Source organism: Medicago sativa, chromosome 8 (assembly GCF_051527215.1).
Source record: "Medicago sativa cultivar Bolivia chromosome 8, Bolivia_mono, whole genome shotgun sequence".
NCBI classification, from domain to species: Eukaryota; Viridiplantae; Streptophyta; class Magnoliopsida; order Fabales; family Fabaceae; genus Medicago; species Medicago sativa.
The window spans coordinates 12,472,229-12,493,386 of NC_140756.1; the positions used below are offsets into that span (position 1 = coordinate 12,472,229).

At 35.6% G+C, this 21,158-nt stretch overlaps 1 protein-coding gene across 1 annotated transcript; it reads right to left on the reverse strand.

Moving 5' to 3' along the window:
• Positions 1–3,036: 3,036 nt before the first annotated feature.
• Positions 3,037–7,721, reverse strand: LOC146897036 (metacaspase-7-like). The gene is made up of 6 exons (XM_085733883.1): positions 7,576–7,721; positions 6,583–6,892; positions 6,098–6,184; positions 5,553–6,003; positions 5,422–5,455; positions 3,037–3,473 (listed from the first exon to the last, which is right to left on the reverse strand). Coding segments are annotated over exons 2-5 (810 nt in total). The 5' UTR covers positions 6,854–6,892; positions 7,576–7,721; the 3' UTR covers positions 3,037–3,473; positions 5,422–5,454.
• Between the last annotated feature and the right edge of the window lie 13,437 nt (positions 7,722–21,158).

The following is a 21,158-nucleotide window of genomic DNA, read 5'->3' on the forward strand; positions in this document are numbered from 1 at the left end:
CATCTCCCATAGTACTGACCTTGATACCTCTCCAACCTTCCATGAACAAGGTTGTTTGCACTGCTTCTGCTTCCATGTGTGACTTCAACTCCCCTACAGAGCTGCGCTTCAATTCTTCCAGAACGCCTTCCGACGGAAAAACTTGCAGTGCTGGTTTCACAAGTTCCTCTAATTCCCTACTCTTCTCCCCCATTAGAGCACCTCTAAAAGATGTTCCTGCTTCACAAGTCTTCCTCTCGCCCAGGTCCTTCTGCACAGCCACTGACCCCCTTGACACCTTCTCTACCCCTACATCTTCCTCTCTTCCGAATCTAGCTTTATTGATCTTCAGCTTTGATTCCCCTCACCACACATCCTGCAACTCAGCCTCCAACTCCTCTGCATTCCTCACCTCCCAAAACTTAACAAAGGCAAACCTTTGTCCCCATTTATCAAGCTTTTTGGGGATAAAGACTTCCCCCACTCTCCCAAAGGGGATGAACAGTTTCCATAGATCTGTGTTTGAAACCTCTTCAGGGAACTTTGATACAAAGAAGGATGTAGTTACCTGGTCCAAATGTCTCCCTCCACGCCGCTGTTGAACTTCATTAGGACCTTTCTTTGGTTTAACCCTTGCTTCCCGCACGTTCTCTCTCCTTATACTTTCTCTCTCTACTCTCTCTCTCCTCTGCATTTTGTTGAGGATATAAGCTACTTTCAAAGTTTCAGTTTGTATTACAATTAAGCTTAGTTTTTTTTAGGTCTACAACAAGTAGGGGTGGGAATAGGCCAGGCCGCCCGTCAGGGGCCTATGGCTCGGCCTAGCTCGTTTAATAAATGAGTCAAGCTTGAGCTTTTTAAAAAGCTTATTAATTTAATTAGGCCGGGCTTAGGCTTATAAAAAAGCCTATGAAGCCTACTAGGCCGACCCGTATATGAGTATATTACATTTTTCCACATTTATTATCTATATCTATATATGTCAAAAAGAATTACTAATCCTTCAAATTCTCATACCACAATTATTATCATTTCAGTTTTTTTTTTTTAATTTTGTATTTGGGATACAACACAACTCTTGATGTTTTTTCAACCAGGTAAAAGGCCAAGGCTTAGGCCTTAGTTTTTTCAACCAGGCCTAGCCTATTTAAGCAAAGCCCGGCTCGGCCCGGCTCATTCCCACCCCTAACAACAAGGCTTCTCAAAATTGCCTTTGAATAACACTAATTTCCATTTAAGCTTGCGCGCTTCATCAATCAATTCAATAGCTATAAGAATCGCGTCAAATATTGCCTCCATTAATAATAGCTGATTGGGAATCCGAGATGACACTCCCAATAACATTTCGGAGTCTATTAGCTAACACATTTGCCAACACCTTATACAAACACCTAACCAACGATATAGGTTTGAAATATGACAATTGGTACGGACTCTCGGCCTTGAGAATAAGGGTTATAAAAGTACAATTGATCCCTTTAATCAACTTACCATTTCGATAAAAATCATATAGAAAGCGCTTTAAATGATTTTTAAGGTCTATCCAAAAATCCTTAATAAACACGATATTAATATCATCTAGCTTGGGACTTTTAAAACTGTCAGAGTCCCAAACCACATGTTTAACCTCCACTGTAGTAAACGGTTTGACCAGATCCCCACTTTCCAAAGCAGTAATCGATTTAAAATAAAAAATATCTACTCCCGGACAACGAACTGATGTTTAAAATAAAAGTAGAGTTATCTTGGTAAAAGGAGTAATGAATGATATGAAACTTGCATCTAATGCTTTCTTAGACTTGGTCGAATTAAGACCTAAAAATTGATGTCTGAGGTTTGGAAGTTTTGATAATTGAACTTATATCATTGCACTTAGTTGATTTGTTTTTACGATCAATGAAGTAGAAGAGGATGAAATGATTCATGGTAGGTTTATATGAGGAATTTTGGAGTGTAGGACGTACGGTTCTCTCTAAATTATGGAAGACTTGACTAATTATCACAAAAATGGGAAATATGTTCATGAAAGAATTGTTCTATCAATAAGGAATGTGAGCAACAAGTTTATAAACCAATATTGTTGTTGACACGTTCCGATCCCAAAATTCCATTAAAAAAAAAGCCAATTTTTTTTTGACAAAAAAAAAAGCCAATTTTGTTTAGTTATTTTATTTGCAATGACTATTAATTAAAACCAAGGATAATCTTTAAAGCATGTTGAGTTTATCTTCTGCATTATGTGTTCTCTCACATAGACAATTATATATTTTCATTTCAATACATCAAGAAAGATTTTGAACATCTTGATAACAATTTTAAATGTAGTTTATAAGGAAGTATTTCAAAATTTAAATTAGGTAATCTTATACACTCAATGCTAATTTTATAAGATTTTCGTATTTCTATTTATGTTGAAAATATATACCGATATTTATTTAAGATGGAAAATATAAAAGTATTGCTATTTTTTTTAGTTTAATTGCTATGCATGACGATGTAAAATAATTTACACATGGATCCAAGCAAATCACACCACCTAAAAATTTAGAGATATTTTAGAAAATAACCTATAAATATGGCACTATAAAAATGTTTTGATTAGATGCATGTACAAAAAAGTTTTACAATATCGATGTATATAAAATTAAATCCATTTTATTTACAAAATTTTCATATGCAGACAATATCATGTGTGATAAGCACTACACGTTAAGAAGTTTTTTTTTTATTTTCCTCCTATTCTAATTTCACATATACCGGTGAAGTTTTAGATGTAAGTGGTCTCTTCCACTTATTTATTTACTATATGTATGCAATTTTTGGTTTTAGATGTAAGTGGTCTCTTCCACTTATTTATTTACTATATGTATGCAATTTTTGTTTTTGGTAATCAAATAAAGCGACGACGACGAACTATATATTCTAAACTGAAAAATGATTCTGTAAACCACAACAGTAATCATGGATAATTCCACAAAACTTAAACAAAAAATTCAACAGAACCGTTAAGCCAAACTGAATCATACCAGGGAAGAGAAATAAACGAACTATCAGGGGTAGATGTGAAATTAGGACGTTATCATATTTCGTAATCTTCGTATGAAAGAAAAAAGAATGAGCTACTACTTCACTCCAAACCTACATCTTGGCAAATTCAGATTTTGAAAATTAGATTCAAAAACCCCTCAGCTAAAATTTAGCTTTGTCCTAAATCTCCATAACTTCGTCTAAAGCTACAGGAACTTTACAAATTTAATGAAATTTTACTACAAAGAGTAGGTGAGGTTAATCATCATCATGTGTAAAAACTATAATTCGCATATGGCCCTTCTATCATTCGGTTCAACTAACGGAATAGCTACATAAACTTTCAAAAAAATGGTTATCTTTATGCCACCTGCGGCTTTAGCAAACGATGCTGTGCCTCCAACAACGATGTCTCTTAATGCAACTCTCAGTTTTACTGCCACAACTAATAGTAAGAAAGGGACAACCTGCAAAATGTAAGCTGACAATTTTCAAACAAGATAACTTCGGAAATCACAGCACCAACAAAAAATGATCATGGCATGCTACATCGTTTCCATCAACCCAACAACACCATCAATCTAAATGTATGCAGGCAGACTAATTGTAAACGTTAACTTTAAACCCAAAAAAACGTAGCACTTCATCATGCTCATGCTCATTGCATCAATGTTAATTGCCAAGATTACAAACAGCTATAAAACATCCAGGGGAAAAAATGATAAATGCATAAATACTATTAAAAAAAGAAAGGAAGAAAATATGCATGAAGATATTTGTATATGGAGTCCAAAAACAGATATGTTAAATTCCACTTTCTGACAGAATTTATTCTTGGTCTGACATTTTAAATTTGCTTCAAATAAGCTTTTGTGTGAAGATCTGAAGAAAGGAGTGCCTAACAAATAAACCCTCATCAAAGACTTGTCCCTTTCAGAAGTTGATGGTCTCAACACAATATTAAAACGATGCTGTTATTAAAACATATCCACTCCGATATACAGTTCAATTGGAATTTTGGTTAACGATCAAACTCAATGCATCAAGTCTAGTGGAAAATGTTTATTGTTGCTATTTTATTCTATTCATTCTCATCAAAGTTCATCTATAACATTACGCTAGAATAATTTGATATGCTATATACTTCATACTTCGTACTAGAGAATTTGATATGCTATATACTTCATACTTCGTACTAGAGAAGCCTCTATAATTTGATATGCTAGAATAATGATCAAAAGTTGGGTTTGATGTTTGAATTGAGAGTACAGATGTTTATTTTCTCTGTTCGTAAGACTTGTTTTTTGTAGTAGACAGTACTAGTTAGACCTTATCAAAATTCTGAGAAAATGTAATTAACGAGACCCTATACGGTAGAAACCACCTACTGAAGAAGATCGAAAGCTACCTCTTGACATAAACCGATACCCTCTAACAATTGTCACAGAAAAAGGGAAAGGAAAAAAAAGGGCAACAGTGAGATACTTTTAATTAACTCTTCTCATATCTAATGAGATTTTACTTTTGTTGGAGCTAGCCATTACAAAATAGATTATATATATTGTAAGCCAACAAATGTACCCAGACCCCAGCAATTTGGTGTTGAAGGTATACCAGAATCAGTTTCTGATTACAACTATCGTCCAAAGCAACTTAGCATCTTGGTGGACTCGTAGAACAAAAAACATATATATTTGACCCGATATTTCGCATAAGTCATCATCATAAAAGCATATATGTTTTTCATTGTCCTATTTCTTGATGTGTCATCAATCACAGAAAAAACGGTCGGTTCAAATTCCACTAGGCATCAGCGCTTCCACAACTTAACAACACTTTGTACTAAATGGTATCACAGAATATTCGTGATTTGTTCAAATTCCACTACGCTATAGTGCCACTATCCGTCATTGCACAACACTGACAGACATCTCATAAACATTATACTAGAGTAGCATTATAAAACCATTGTCCTGCAAGGTTTGCATAGTTGCATCATATGCGTGGAAGAGTGGGGGAGAAAAAGACTAATGTGGAAGCACAAGCCAAACTTAAGTGAAAATTATAAGGGGTTGCAGAGCATACCTATGTATAAAACTTACGTTAAATTGTAAGCTGCAAAACTTAAGTGAAAATTAACATGAGTCGTTAAAACTTGAAAGTTCTCATTTAAACCATTTGCTTTTCATTTTCCAGTATTAATTAACTTTTAATAATTTCATAAATTCAAAAGCAACCCAGGTGAATAAATCCTAGAAAAACACAATTTATCCAAAATTCATAATGTTATCAAATTCTACAGGAATAACTTTGCAACACAAAAATCGAACAGACAATTTTGATGGCAAGTGGATTATAAATGCACGAAGTTAAATCTCAAGAGAAAAAAAGAGATTAAATTGAAAAGTGTCAAACCTGGAACTGCAAATGGAGCTTGATATGATGATACCTGAAAGATAAAAAAAAAGGTTTAGAAAATGGATACATGAAAAATAGAAGAAATTAGGCCAAACCACGAAGCGTTTGAATTTGTATGAAGCACTTACTATGCAACTGGAGCTAGAAAGTTCAGCTGTGCTTGACTGTCACTACAAAAAAGTGCCGGTCGTTGTTGGTTATGCCTATCATATTCAAATTCTTTTTCCAAAAGCCTAGCAATCCTTCGCACCAACCTTTTGTTGGTGGTGCCTCTACGTCTTCTTTTTTTAACAACCTTGAGGAGAGATTCCACAAAAAAGGTGCAACGATTTCTTCTGAAGAACCTTGGGAACAATGGGCTATATCTGTTCTTTTTACCTTTAGAAGTTTGACCGCTGCGGCAGGACGTTATCACTACAGCCCGTGGATGAATTGTGTGCCTGGCGATTTGAGTTGGAGAGATACCAATTTGTTCCTTTGTGACGCTTTCGAAAAGGCCAGCGCTGTAACAAGCGTCAATGATCATTGTGCAGGAGCATTCAGCAGGAATTGTTTCTAGGATCTGTTGAAGCTGTAAACCTGCAACCCAACATATGTGCTAAACTATTTAGAAAGACTCTTAACTTATTCTTTTTTAGCATCACAGTGCATTTCTAAGCATTAAACAACATACCATCAATGCGACTATCATCGGCACACTCTAAAAAGTAATCACTTGAATTCATTTCTCTGTTTTCCTCCTCCACAATACCTCCATGCCCTGTATACAACTCATAAATTTCAAATATATGCGTAGAAATTCATATGCACGCATATAAAATAGCATAAGCAAGATAAAAAAAACCTTAATTACATTGAAATACTTGTGTAAATTTAAATTCATAAGCATTGCTCACTTAATAGCATATTGGCATAACACTTAAGCAATTAAAACTTATGTAATTAAAACTTTAAATCAAACTTGCAAGTCTCAAACAACACAACAAATAAAATTGTTTTATGTGGTTCCATCACCGCGACGATAATCGTAGGAAGGTTTTAAAGAAAAGTAGATTAAACAAGATTCCACCAAAATAAGATTTTGCATATATTATGATTTATGAGGGTAAGTATAATCGTAATATTTTAATATTTAAATAGGGACTTTAACTACCATACCTGTAAAAAAAAATACTACACCATCCCTGGGTACAGATTCGGAGATCGTATCATTTAGCTTTCGCAGGATCTCTGTAGCAGTCCCCCCTATATGGTATCCTACATCCTTCCCAGGGTGTTCTATATCTAAGATTAAGTTGATATGTCTGCGGCGAAACCCATATCTTTTGATCAAAAGTCGTCGAATCTGATAAGCAGCTTCGATACTACTTGGAAGTGTATCAGGTTCTCCCGGATTTGATATACATGCAACTGTGGCTCTTTGTGTCATAGTGGATTTGGATAGAAATGAATGCCGAGTAACACGTCCCTGAAAAAAGAAACCAGACCCAAATAATCAAAACAACAAAAATTCACTCAAGCGCTAAAAAGTCGATATCAAATGTAGGTTAGGCGCGATAGGCAGTATTAGATTGTTATTTAGGATGAATTTGAATAGATATGTTATAATAAGAATAACATTTTCTAACAATAGAAATGGAGGAAAACATAACATAAATAAACCATAATGTAAATGTTGAATCCAACAAAGCAAACATGCATCATTTATCATTATTACTCTGGTTGTAGTTTTCCAAAATTTCCCAAAAAATAAAATGTATTCATACATGTTTTTAGTAAACTCTACATGTTGATATTAATATATATGAAGCAAGGATACGGACACGACACGACACAGACACTGACACGCCAACACAGCTAATAATTTGAAAAAATAGCATAATTCAATGTAATTACAAGTGTCGGTGTCGTGTCCGACACCGGGACACGCCTAATCCGAGGAGTGTCCATGCTTCATAATTATATGCATTTCTTACATGGATTTGGGTTGATAAGGATTTAGGGTTTTAGGCATCAATAACAACAATATTTATTAAACTAAACCGTAGCATTGTATAAAATGATCTCCCTAGTCACCAAATTAAGAACTGCAATGAAATTAGGGTTTTGACAGAATTTGGGGGAAAATGATTTGGGAAAGGAGTTGATTACCGAACAAAGGAAAAGGATGAGAGAAGTGAGTTCAGGCTGAGAGAAGTGAGCGGCGGCAAGCGGTGGTAGGAGCGGCGGCAAGCGATGGTAGGAGCGGCGGCAACAACGTCATACAACAATGAAACCGATGGGTTTCATTGTTGAGAGAATTTGCGGAAGAATGAAATAAGAAAACCAAATGGAAAAAATCTATATATATCCACCCACGAAAAGCAAACAAGCGGGAAAACGCGCGTGAGAGAAAAGAATTAAGCTTATTTACACTTTTTACCCTGCGTTTGAATTTTGGTCCATGTATTCCTTAATTATTTTAAATGGACACTGCAAAATTTAATCATTTAAAACCCAGTCCCTCCCCCAGTTAATCACTGCCACCTCACTAAATTGCTGACGTGGCTCATTGAATCAGCAAAATATGACATGAAGTGATGAAAATGCCCCTCATCTTATCTGACTGCAGCGAAATGACCAAAATACCCCTCTATCCTTTTCTATTCTATGGCTTTCTTCCTCCTTCACTTCTCCTTGCAATGAATTAAGTAATGTGATTTATGATTTATAAATCATGTTGTATCCTCCGATGATGTTAACAGTAAAAAAGATGATGTCTTTCAATTAATTTAAGCTCATCAGGTATTTTAAGCCATTTTGTAATGGACTTCTCTAGAAGCACTTATGGGAAAAACAATTATTAGTGAAATGAAGAATTAAAAGTTGAAAACTTACAGTATATGTTTAATTGCAAATCAACCATCATTGATTTTTGTAGAAGTTCTCATATTTAAATTTCCCATTAGCTTTTGTCAGTTTTAATTGTGAATCTCCAATAAACTAGAAGCTAAAATCCCTTACTGGTAGTTTAAAATTGAATGCGTATAATTTCAGGAAGATTGATTTATGTTAATGGGGTTATTCTGGCAGGAAAAAGCTGCAAATCGCCATGGCTTTCTTCACCCTAAACCCCACTCTCACTCCTCTTTCTTCTTTGTATTCCTCTTCTCTTAAACCTAATAATATTCCTTCTTCCTCCAATTCCTTTTCATGTAACTGTCTATTACCCTTTATAGTCTCTTTTCCTCCACTTCGGCGCTCTCCTCTCGATTTCCCAATCGTAATCTTTTCAATTTCATTTTCAATTATTGTGTTTGGATTATTAGAAGATGAATTATTGTATTCGGCGGTTTATGAGAACATGGATTATGTCGGTGAATGAAGAATATGTTTTTATAGCAAGAAAGTATGTTCAGTGATTCTGGTTTGATGCGTAGAGAAGAGAAAAGGGGAATGAAAGGTAAGAGAAGATATGGATGTCGCGATGCAGTAAAGGTAAGAGGAGTGAAGGTTTTGAGAAGATGATATCATGGGTATTTTTGTTCTTTCGAGTTTGTCTAAGAAGCTAGGCGTATTTACTAATCTTTCTTTCGAGTTTGTCTAAGAAGCGAGGTTTTGAATGAAGAACATGTTTTTATAGCAAGAAAGCATGTTGAGTGATTCTGGTTTGATGCGTAGAGAAGAGAAAAGGGGAATGAAAGGTAAGAGAAGATATGGATGTCGCGATGCAGTAAAGGTAAGAGGAGTGAAGGTTTTGAGAAGATGATATCATGGGTATTTTTGTTCTTTCGAGTTTGTCTAAGAAGCCAGGCGTATTTTTGTTCGTTCACACTAAATTTTGCTGACTCGAACTACCACTTGACCAATCAGCAGTGCAACGTCAGCTGATCAATCATGTGGCAGTCATTAACTGGATGAGGGACTGAATTTTAAGTGATTAATATTTGCAGTGGTGAATTGAAATAATTAAGAAATATGTGGATCAAACTTAAAACTCGCCCTATTTGCAGGGGTTAAAAGTGTAAATAAGCCAAAAAATTAATCATTGTGAAAAAGAATTAACATTGCCTAAATAAATAAATGTCCATTTTTAATGTGAGTAATTAATTATCATTGCCTAAATAAATGTTCATTATTTTTAATAAAATTAAACCAAAGACAAATTAGGTAATGTAAGTAATGTTCTCCATAAAATTATGAGATCAACTCCTTTTTTAAATCTATGTAACTAGTGTGGACACCCGTGTCAAGCATGAGTTAGAATTTCGTCATCCTTCAGGGAGGGAATATTGTGATGTATCAAGTATAAGTTAAATCATAAATTGGATAAAATATTGGAGGATGAATAACAAATAAGTGAAAAATAAGATGAGTGAAGGTTTTGAGAAGATGACATCAGGGGTATTTTTTCCTTTCGCGTTTGTCTATGTGAATCAGTTGGCATGTCCTTAAGCCAGAGAAAAGTTTGGAAATACCCATGGATGATCGAAGTAGAAAAAGCTCACTATGAGGATTCCGTAACCGAGGAAGAAGATGCATTAACTCAGCAGCTCTGGAAGCTCTCTTCATGGCTAACCCCTCAATAAAACCTTTATCTCGGCTAACAACCCCTCCGAGCAATTTCACCCCCAACGTCGGCCTCCTAATATCCGCAGGGAACAACCCCCCACGATGCTTTTTACCATCACATGAAGGCCAAAAGATCTCAGTCTCACGAATATTCAATTCAAGGCCCAATTATGGCCCTAAAACCTGAATGATGTCTAGTGTTTTAGCCACCTCCTCTGAATCCCCTATGATGACAGTCTATCATGCCACATTTTTAGAGTCTTTTTATGATATTTTTGAGTTCACAAGCAAGCTTAAGCAGTAAGAAAAGCAAGAAAAATAGAAGATTTTGAAGAAAGCAAAATCGTGTCACGATTGTTGAAAACGTGTCACGATTTGGAGCACAGGATGAGGTTCATTCGACATTGGCTAAAACGTGTCACGATGGCTATTTCGTGACACGATTTTAGGGACATGTGGCACAAGGAAAGAAATAAACACAAGAGAAAATATGATCAAAAAGAGCAAAACATGAGGTGTCAAGAAGCAATAGATTTAAGAATTTATATGGGCTTATGTTTGATCCATGAAAAGAAAGAAAAACGTGACATGCTTGGGGAGAAAGAAAGTAACTAGGTTACATAAACCTATATAAAAGGAAGCTGCACATCACAAAAGGAAGACACGTTTTTGGGAATTAAAGTTTCGGCACAACACGCTTTTGGAAGGAAAGAAAAGAGGATTCATTCACGCATATGGCTAGAGGCACATGGGAATGGGAAAACAACAACATCAGTAACGTTTGAGAAGAAATTGAGGAGCAAAGCCAGCAACGTCGGAACTCTATCGGTTTATTTTCTTTACTATGTTGTTTATTCCTTTAATCATGTCTAGCTAATTTCCTTTGATTAAGTCTGAGATGATTCTGTGTAACCCTGATTGAACCATGTTGCTGTGAAACTCTATTTATTGTGAATGAAAATCTAGTTTTTATTCAATTCAATTGTTCTTAATGCTTTTTATATATTGACACCATATAAACATGATTTCGTGAGAATAAATGACTACTGACCATAGCTTTCGACTTAGACCTGATTGAATTGTTCTAATAAACATGGTTAGTCTAGGAATGGATAATCGTTTATTAGTGATATTAGGTTAACGTACTTTAAACCTTAAAAGATTATTAGACCATCTAAGGAATTAGGGGCTTTAGTTTGAGAAGAGGGTCCTAACTCAAGGGATTGATTATGACTATTTTGTTAACTATCGTGGAACTAGATAATCATTCATAAGGTGCAGTATACCAATTAGGGGAACATAGATGATTCGAAAGACCTGATCTCAGCTCTCTCTCCTTATCTTTTCCGAAACTATCTTTATTTTCTGTTTATTTAATTTTATGCAATCAAAAATACTACATCGGGCACTAAAATAATTTGCACATCCTAGATACTAACCTTATTAGAGATTAACACAGTCCCTGTGGATACGAACTTATAAATTTTATTACTTCGATAATTTTAGTACACTTGCTAAAAGTCTATTGATGAGTCATTAATTAGTCTATTTTATTGCATTATTTAGATTAGTTTTAATTAGATTTGATTTTATTTTATTTTATTGCATATTTATTTCCTTTTTGAATATTTTACTTTAAATTGCTTTTTATTTTATTTTAGGAACGAATATATGGTGGAAGGTGTCTTGGAGCAAAAGAAAGAGGACTGGAGCAAATACAGTACAAAAATACGAAGATACGAGACAAAAATATGTCTCTACCAAGTCAGAAGCTTGGCACGGCCAGTGCCAACATGTGGCACGGCCGTGCCACCCTCCAGAGCCACTTTTGCTGCTTTTCTTCAAGCCCAAGTTACCCTGTTGCAGCTTTACTGATTTACCCTTATAGTTGCTTAGTTTTTAAGTCAATTGTAAAGCTATAAATAGAGTAGCTCTCCACCATAAACATTCACCTTTGCTTAGAATATTTTAGTGAATTATTTCAATAAAAAGTCTTTTACTTTCTTTCTCGCAATTTATTGTTTTCTCTCTTCTTCCCCCATGTCTACGATGAACATGAGTGAGTAGACTTCTTTGTCTTGGGATTGTTGGGAAAGTCTAATGACATAATCCTAACGAACCAAGCTTTAACCCTAATTCTATGTAACCATAATTTCTAATTTAGATTCACCGTTTTAACGTGGATTAACTATTATCAAACTGTAGAAGCGAAAGTGGAGGGTTTGATAATTGTTAATCCATCATCCCAAACATCAATTCATAAAGCGAGAGTGGAGCTTTGATGTTGAACCAAGTGAATCTAGACAATAATTACAAAGGCAGCGAAATAGTCTTTACAATTATTGAGACACAAGTAGTTTCAATCCTTATAAGCATCCTCTAGTAATCAAGTCAGTGAAATAGGCTTGGTTACTAGAAGTAAACTCTCACCGGACTTTCATCGGAAAGGTGAGGGGCTAAAGGGAAACCGGTCTTAGGAAATTACGTTGTAAACCATAGAATTAGAAGTTAAAGTCTTGTCTAGTGAAAGATTTGTTATTATGACAAACCAATAATCTCAAGGCTCTTTATTATTATTATTGTTATTTACCTTCAGCAATCAAACCTCCTTTTTAAAAACTTTCTTCTCCTCTAATCAATCTTTTTAAGTTAATTAAGTTGAACAACTCCCTAGCAGAACGATACTCTTCTTACTACTATTACTTCGATAGACCGTGCACTTGCGGTTTGGTTCTATCATCTATCAAGTCCCCTACAAGAGTCCCATCATCAAGGTACCAAGAATGAAGAAGAAGCTTGCAACTATCTCTGATCTGATGAATAATAGGGTGTAACACAAGAGCAAAAAGGAGTGGCCCTAATGGGTCGCCTTGTTGCACTCTAGTAGCAGACATAACATGTCCATCACCAAGGTATAATCTCGTTGTCTGTCCATAAAGAAACTCAACCCATAAATAAATAGATGGGCATTTCATTCTCACCTCACGTAGCAGTGCTGACATGTCTACCAAGTTGAAAGCATTCGAAAAATCTATTGTAAGCATAGTCAAGGAACCATCTCCATGTCGCAGCTTCAACACCTCGTTGACATTGTGCAAAATGGCCTCCGGCCCACCTGAAACCCCCACACCAAACTGAAAGTCATTGAGATCTTTAGCCATATCTTTACCAAGTCCTTGCATAACAACTTTGGATACCAGACGCCTCCAAATAACACCAACTGCAATAGGGTGTATCCCATCATCAGGCTTTAACAATGGTGTCAAAGGTGCAGAAGCTACAAAATCTACCAAACTCAAGGGACATCTTCCTCCTAACCATAGGTTAACCACTAAAGTGACAGCACATAAGAGATCTTTAGCCACAACTAAACCTTCTCCACACAATGCATCTAATAGGTGTCGGTCTCGCAGACCGTCTCTACCACAAGATGTCCCTTTAGGAAACGGCTTAATGCATTTGAGAACGGTGTCAACTTCAACCACAAGGGGAGCTTCAGAAAACATGGTGGTCGGCATAGAGTGAGTCGAACCTCAATCATATTATGGCATGCTCATTAAAACGAGCGGTTCATAAACTTCTTCAAGGAGATCGTTCTCTCGTTAATGCCACTGATTACGATAATCGTACTCCTCTCCATGTCGCTTCTCTTAACGGTTGGATCGACGTCGCCAATTTCTTGCTTTAATTCGGCGCCGACGTCAACGCTCAAGATCGCTGGAAAAACACCGTTCGTAATCCTAATTCTTTCATTCTTGCTTCATTGCTTTTTAAGTTTAAATCAAATTGTGAAATTGAAATTTAGGTTTTGTTGTTTTAGCCTTTGGCGGATGCGAAAGGATCTAAGAAGAGTAACGTGATTGAGTTGTTGATGAAGATATGAACATCATGAATGAAGAATTTGGGATTTTTTTATTTATGGAAAAAAAATTCTGGGTTTATTTGGAATTTTTTATGAATGTATGAAGACGAGGGGTGAAGAAGATGAAGAAATGTTAAAAATAATTAGATATTGGTGATGCAATGTTAGATACAATAGAGCTCCATAATCTAGCCGTCCCCCTTTTTTAAAAAAGATCAAAGGGCATAAATTACAAAATTTATAAGGTCTACGGTGGACCACCTACAATGTTGGTCTACCTAATACATTTTGGGTTAAAGTTAACTCAGATGGATCAAACTGACTGACAAAGCATATTTGAGGGACCAAACGGGAAAATTTTAGAATTAGGGGACCAAATCGAAAACAACAAATAAGTTAAGGGACCATTTATGTAATTAAGCCCTAGATTTATCTATAGATATTGTAAATCCAGCCCTTGCTGCTTGTCGACGAACCCAACCAAGTAAATCATCTCGCTCCCGCCATCTTTCATTTGTTAAAAAAAATGAGGCGGTGTCTACTTCATAATCGCGAACCTTGGCAACACCGGAGGTACCGGATTAGGTTTTTCTTCAATGTGAGCTTGAAATGGAATTTTGACTTTCAACCTAACATTTACGCTTGGTTTGACATCACCGAAAATTTCAATTATGGTCGATTTCAGCTTAACGCCATCATCCGCCATATTTTCAACCATCACTATGTCTATTAAATAACAAAATAACAAGGAAAAATAATATAAATAACTTGTGCAACAAGCAAACACAAAAAAAAAATTGGCGGAAAAATTCAAAAATAGGGCATCACGTTATGACTACTTCCAGAACTGACAAACATAACCCAAAAACCAGCAAAATCAAATGAGTTTAGATGATACTTTACCTGATATTTGATGCTTGATGAGTATAGAAACTTGCTTCCTGACGATTTGCAATGATTTGAAATGAAGATTTTCACCCAAGAAATCACACTTTTTTGGTTTTTGGAGGTGAAAAGGGAAAGAAAATGGCGCTTGGAGTTTGGACTGATGGGTTTTGTACCAAAACAGTACAAATCCGTAGTGTTAGTTAGATCACGCTGGGTTTATAACCAGCATAACTTAACTCACGCTGAAAGTACCGAGCGAGACTTAACACACATTTTAGCACATACATTCTAACACACTCTCTTTGATTGGTTAAAATTCACATGGTCTCGTCAAATCATGTGGGTGCCATATAAATTTGGTGAGTCCCATGTAAATTTTAACCAATCAAAAACGAGTGTTGAAAAATGTGCGGCGTTAGTATTTCTCTTTGAAAATTATTGTTGACGCATTTGGTTAGGCTGAAAAACACATGTAAAATACCAAAATACGCTTCGGCAGTTAACTATCGAGGAAAATAGAACCGGCTGCAGTTAACTACTGAAGAAAACTTCGGCAGTTAACTACTGCCGGTTTCATCGGCAGTTACAGGAACAGAAGCATCAGAACACATTTCTGTTTAAATTTTCTTCAAACTTCTCTCAAACTCTCTCCAATTCTCACCAAAGGCATTTTCACGAATTGCAAGCAATTCAACCATACATTATCACATGTAAGTTGCATCAATAATTTTAATCATAATGTTAGTTTGTTTAGGTTTTTTTAAAAAAAAATTAGAGTAGTTTGCATGTGGTTAGGGTTGATTTTGAAATTGACAATTTGATGATTGTATGTGTTGTTAAGATGTTATAGATTAATGTAGTTGTTGTAATTGATGTTTGAATGATTTTTAAATATAATGTGGAATGGTGCCAAATGAACACAATTTGAATATGTTTGATACTTTGCACACAAAGTGTTTGATAAAATGCCTCAATGACAATTATATTGATTATTTAGTTAGTTTAGGTTATGAGAATTATATTGAATGATGTTTAAGTTATGATGGAAATAATGCACATAGATTATATTGAGTGGTTTTAGGTTATGGAAATGATGTTCATTGTACTTTTAATGTGTTTGATTATGTTTATGTTTAGTTTAGGTTTAATGTGAATGTTTATGTTTAGTTTAGGTTTAATGTGTTTGATTAGGTTATGGAAATGATGCTAATTTTTTAATTTTTTGTGTAGATATGTCTGATCAGGACCAGGGGCAGCCGATTGATCCATCTAAGATGACTGGTGGCAGGAGCGCTATGACACAAAATCACCGGAAGGAGAGGAAAAACACACATATATCGAAGATGGGAAGAGGTCGGAGGGGGATGGTTCAGAGACTTCTCAGGCCTCTCAAGCTACACAACCTGAAGAGTCATATGTGGTTAACCCGACCTAGGTGGAGTACCTGAATTATCAGGATCAGGTACACCACGATGTCACTGATGGTTGGTATAACCAGCATCATATACCAGACCAGAATGACATTGCAGCAGCGGCTACCCCAGCGGTGTTACCTTTGCAGCCTCCCTTTCCTGGAGGACCGGAAAATTTATCTTTGCTACACTCTTCTGCCAACCACGTGGCATTGCCGCTTTGGTATAATTCAAATAACGTAAGTGTCATTTTTAATTGTCTAAAATTATCATATGCAACAGAATTTAAATGTTTTAATTTTTTTATATGTATTTTTGTTTAATTATTATATCAACTTTTATATGTGTTTTTGTTTAATTATTTTCTTTATGTTTTAAATTGGTGCGCGAAATTTAAGTTTCAAATGCCGCGCATGATATAAATTGAAATTTCACGTGCGTGCCAATTTAAATGTACTAATTTTGTTATGTGTTTTTTTAAGTTTTACATGTGTTATGTCTTAAATTAAAAATACGTGCGTGCCAATTTAAATGTACTAATTTTGTTATGTGTTTTTTTTAAGTTTTACATGTGTTATGTCTTAAATTAAAAATACGTGCGACAATTTAAATTTGTGATTTTTATTTTTGCATGCGTTAAGTTTTCTTTTGTTTAGTTTAATGTTTACATTGTTTAAGTTGTTTAAAATATGTTTATTTTTTTATTATTTCAGGTTCGTAAGTTGCGTGTTGTAATCGTAAGTTGCGTGTTGTAAAACCGATTTTATTTAAGTTGTTTAAAATATGTTTATTTTTTATTATTATTTCAGGTTCATAAGTTGCGTGTTGTAAAACCGATTAATCATGGGGGTAAGATTTTGAGTCTCCGACATCCAAACAATAATCAGGATTGGTTTTGGCGTCCGTTTAGGAAGAGCGGGTTACATGATTTGGTTTATCTGGGCTACGCCACTGTGCCTCATGCTTTGCTGATGACTTTATGCGAGAGGTAGCATCCCGAGACCAGCAGTTTTCACACGGTCTTGGGAGAGATGGCCGTTACTTTGGATGATGTTGCATGTCTTACGCATCTTCAGATTGAAGGGCGGATGTTGAGCCATGGGAAGAAGATGTCTCGACATAAGGGAGCGACACTGATGGTGAGGCACTTAGGTGTGTCGCAGGCGGATGCAGATAAAAATTGCGATGAAGAGTATGGTGTTTACATTAGCTATAAGTCGTTGAGGGAGTATTATACGATGTACCTTGATAGTGCTTCCAGATTGGCGGATCCAGAGGATCCAGGGGATCCAGAGGAGCTGGAGAGGGTTATAACTGCTTGTGTGAAGTGTTATCTCTTGTATCTTGTTGGATGTTTGTTGTTTGTTGTTTGTTGTTTATAACTGTTTGTTGTTTGACGACCATGGAGAACGGCTACGCGGGGATTCGTAATTATTCTTGGGGAGGGATGACATTGGCATACCTATACCACTCTTTAGCTGAGGCCTGTTTGCCTGGAGACGGAGCTCTTGGGGGAAGCGTGACAATGCTCACTGTAAGAAATTATCACATTTGAACCTTAACTTTTAGTTTTTTTGTTATATTTTTCGTGCGTAGTAACTTATAAATGTGATTTGTTTGATTTGTGCAGGGATGGTTTTTGGCGCATTTTCCTGACTTTTACAATGTTGATTCTAATCCCAACTATATTGAAAACTATCAGGTTGCAGCGAAGTGGACGTTACAGAAGGGACATTGAGAGGGGGTGATACATCAGTCATTGCTTGATCATTTGCAGTTTGATGACGTATGTTGGAAGTCGTACGAAGACCACAAGGAGATCCAGGATTTAGAAAAGATTTTATGGTATTCAGTCTGGATTATGTGTGGTGTTGTTAGGGTGTACCGTCACTTGCCTGAGAGGATTTTGCGGCAGTACAGATACGTCTAGAGCATCCCTAGACATCCGACGGATGTTATAGAGCTGCGACCGCGTCAGATTGTGCAGACATTCCTTGACTTTCGCACTCACATGCTTAAGGAGCCTGATGGGGGTGAGCCGGAAGGAGAGCATACATGGCGGATGAGGGATGACTATGTGTTATTGTACACTAGGGTGTCTCACCCTTAGATTTTGCCACATCTTCCAGGAGAGCTTCGAGGCCAGCAAATGAAGAGCAGATCATTGCACAGCAATGGGAGTGGTACGAGACGAGAAGCTCACCTGATACTGTTATACCCTAATTTTGGACCTAAAAATACTTATTCAAAATACTTTTCCATCTTGAATATATGTCTATTACTCTTGAAGAATTGCCAATTTGCTATAGTTTACACTGACATTTTACTCTGTTTTATCTCTCAATTTGGCTTTAAAAATCTTTTCAACTGTGTATTTGTCTATGTTTCCTTGCATTTCAAGTCATCCAAAAGTATTTTTCTTGCATTTCAAGTCATTTGGATTTGTCTCTGATCAATTGCATATGTTTCTGCATTTTATTTCAATATTATTTGCAAAATTCATAAAAAAGGGTATTTTAGTTATTTCCTTGAAAATTGTTTGAGTCTTTTTGGTCTGTATGAGTTTTTGTTTAATTCTATGTCAAAATCTATTTCAAAAAATTGCATTTGAGTCATTTTGAGTCAGTTTAGCCCCTAGGGGCATTTTAGTCATTTCCAGTGTTAAAACTCTTTTAATCCCTAAAAAATTTTCTCTGAGTCTTTTCATTTGGTTTGTATAAACTCTTGCTTTAATTCCCTGTTAAAAACCATTTTAAAATTGCATTTGAGTCATTCTGAGTCATTTTAGTCCCTATGGGCATTTTGGTCATTTCACATGAAATTTTGACAGAGAGAGGTTACTTTGAAGTACCTCATTTATGTAATTGGTTCATTTTAGTCCTTTTTGTGTTTTTTAATCGTTTCACTTTACGTTTTTTCATTTTACCAATTTTATTCCAATTTTATTATTATTTTCATTTTAGTCCTTCAAAGTTTCGAAAATTGCATATAAGTCCTTTTGGTTTTAAATTTGTTTTTTAGGCTTTTTTTTTAAAAATTACAGATTAGTCCCTTTTCTTTCCAGTCCTCAAATTTTGCAAGTTTTCATTTTTTTAGTCCTTTCACTTAATTGCAGAGTAGTCCTTTTAATTTTGTTATTTGCAGATTAGTCCTTGGGTTTTCATAATTTGCAGATTGGTCCAAAGTCAAGTCCAGTGTCCAATTCAACGTGGCAAGCACCCATTGGTCCAACAATACACATGGCAGCCTATAAAAGGCCACATCACTGTACAAGTCAAAGATCACCATTCATTTTCTGCCAACTCACATATACACCTTTCCATTTTCTCTCTCCAGAATCAAACAAATCAAACCCAGAAAATCCCCAAGAACACGATGAAGTTCATGAAGAACTTCATCCCCAAATTCTAAACCCTAACCGTCTAGAACCAAAATCCACCTCAATTCATCACAAAATTCGTATCAATTTCATCACGCAAAACTCAATTCAACAATTATTTCACAAAATCGGTTCAAATTTACAAATTCTCAGAGATTCTCTGAGGAATCTTCATCATAGAATTTGCACCTTCGCAATTCAAGCGTAGATTCATCACCAATAGTGACGAATCCAACGCGATCACGAAGGATTTAGGAAGAGAAGAAGAGGATCGAAGTGGAAACGAAGGAGAATCAAGCACCAGAAAAGTTCGAAAAAGACGAAGAGTGAGAAGACGAAGAAACTTCGATTTATTTTCGAAGTTTGAATCAAAATATTCATCAGAGACGAAGAAGAAGCTTCACCATCCTTCTCACCTTTCTTTTGGTTCGAATCTCCAGTTTCCAACAGGTAAACTCATAAAAACCTCCTCGTTTCTATTTCAAATCTTCATCGAAGGCTTATAAACAAAAATAAACGGTGAAACGAAGTAGATCAACAATTCCAGAACCTGTTCTTTCGAAAAGTTGAAAAAGATTGAAAAAGATTCAAAACCGAAACATCAAACGTAGATCTACAAAGTTCCACCGTTTATTTCTCAAATCTAAGCTCGTATTTGAAATCAGCATGAAAAATAGGTTAGTTTAGGGCTTAGATCCATGTAGATCAGAGAGGATTAGGGTTCCGCCACCGGAATCTTCACCGGCGGTGGTCAAGTCCGCCGGAGAAGACGACGGAGTCTTAGAGAGAAGTGAGAGCTTCTCTCACTAGATTTGAGAGAAGAGAGAGAACGAAGAGTGCAAATGACCTTAGACCGGTCTGTTGCACTTATATAGGTGCATGAACCAGACCGGTTCGTTTGAACCAGTCTGGTTCACCCCTGGGCCTTGAATCTCCACCGTTAGATCTAGGGTTAGTGTTCCTGGATCAATCCTACGCTCCACAAGCTCCCTGATGATCCAGGATCCATTTGTGTGTGGGCTTGGGCCTGTTTTCTGTACTGGATTTTGTTTTACCTATTTTCTTGCTATTTTAACACTGCATGTTGTTGTTTACACCACTGTTTCATTTGAAAACTTTGTTAAACTTCCTAAAAATCTTCCTAATTGTTTTCTTGTATTTTTTGTAGTTCTTGATCCGTTTTACATAATAAATCTTGATTAAAAATATGTGTGATATTTCCTTGTTAATTGTTTATTACTTTTTTGTTAAAATTTGTGAAATTTTGCATATGTTTGAGTCTAAAAATGCTTTAAAATTCTAAAAAGAATTTCATGTATATTTCTTGTTATATTGTGATATTTTTGTGATGATTTTGCATATTAAAAAATTGATAAAAAATAATGTGATGCTTTTCTTGCTATTTTGTGATATTTTACATTAAAAATTTGTGAAAGGTGCATGTTCTTGATCCCTAATCATGATACATGATATTGATTGGTGAAGTGGGAATTTGTAATGAATTTCTTGCTGTTTTGAAGTGTTTTTTACTGCATATGAATAAATTGTATGTGTTTGCTTGTTTTACAAGTCATGAAAATGTTTGTTTGTGAAGATAAAGTGCCAAATATGCCTAAAATATATCATGATTCTTGACTTGAAT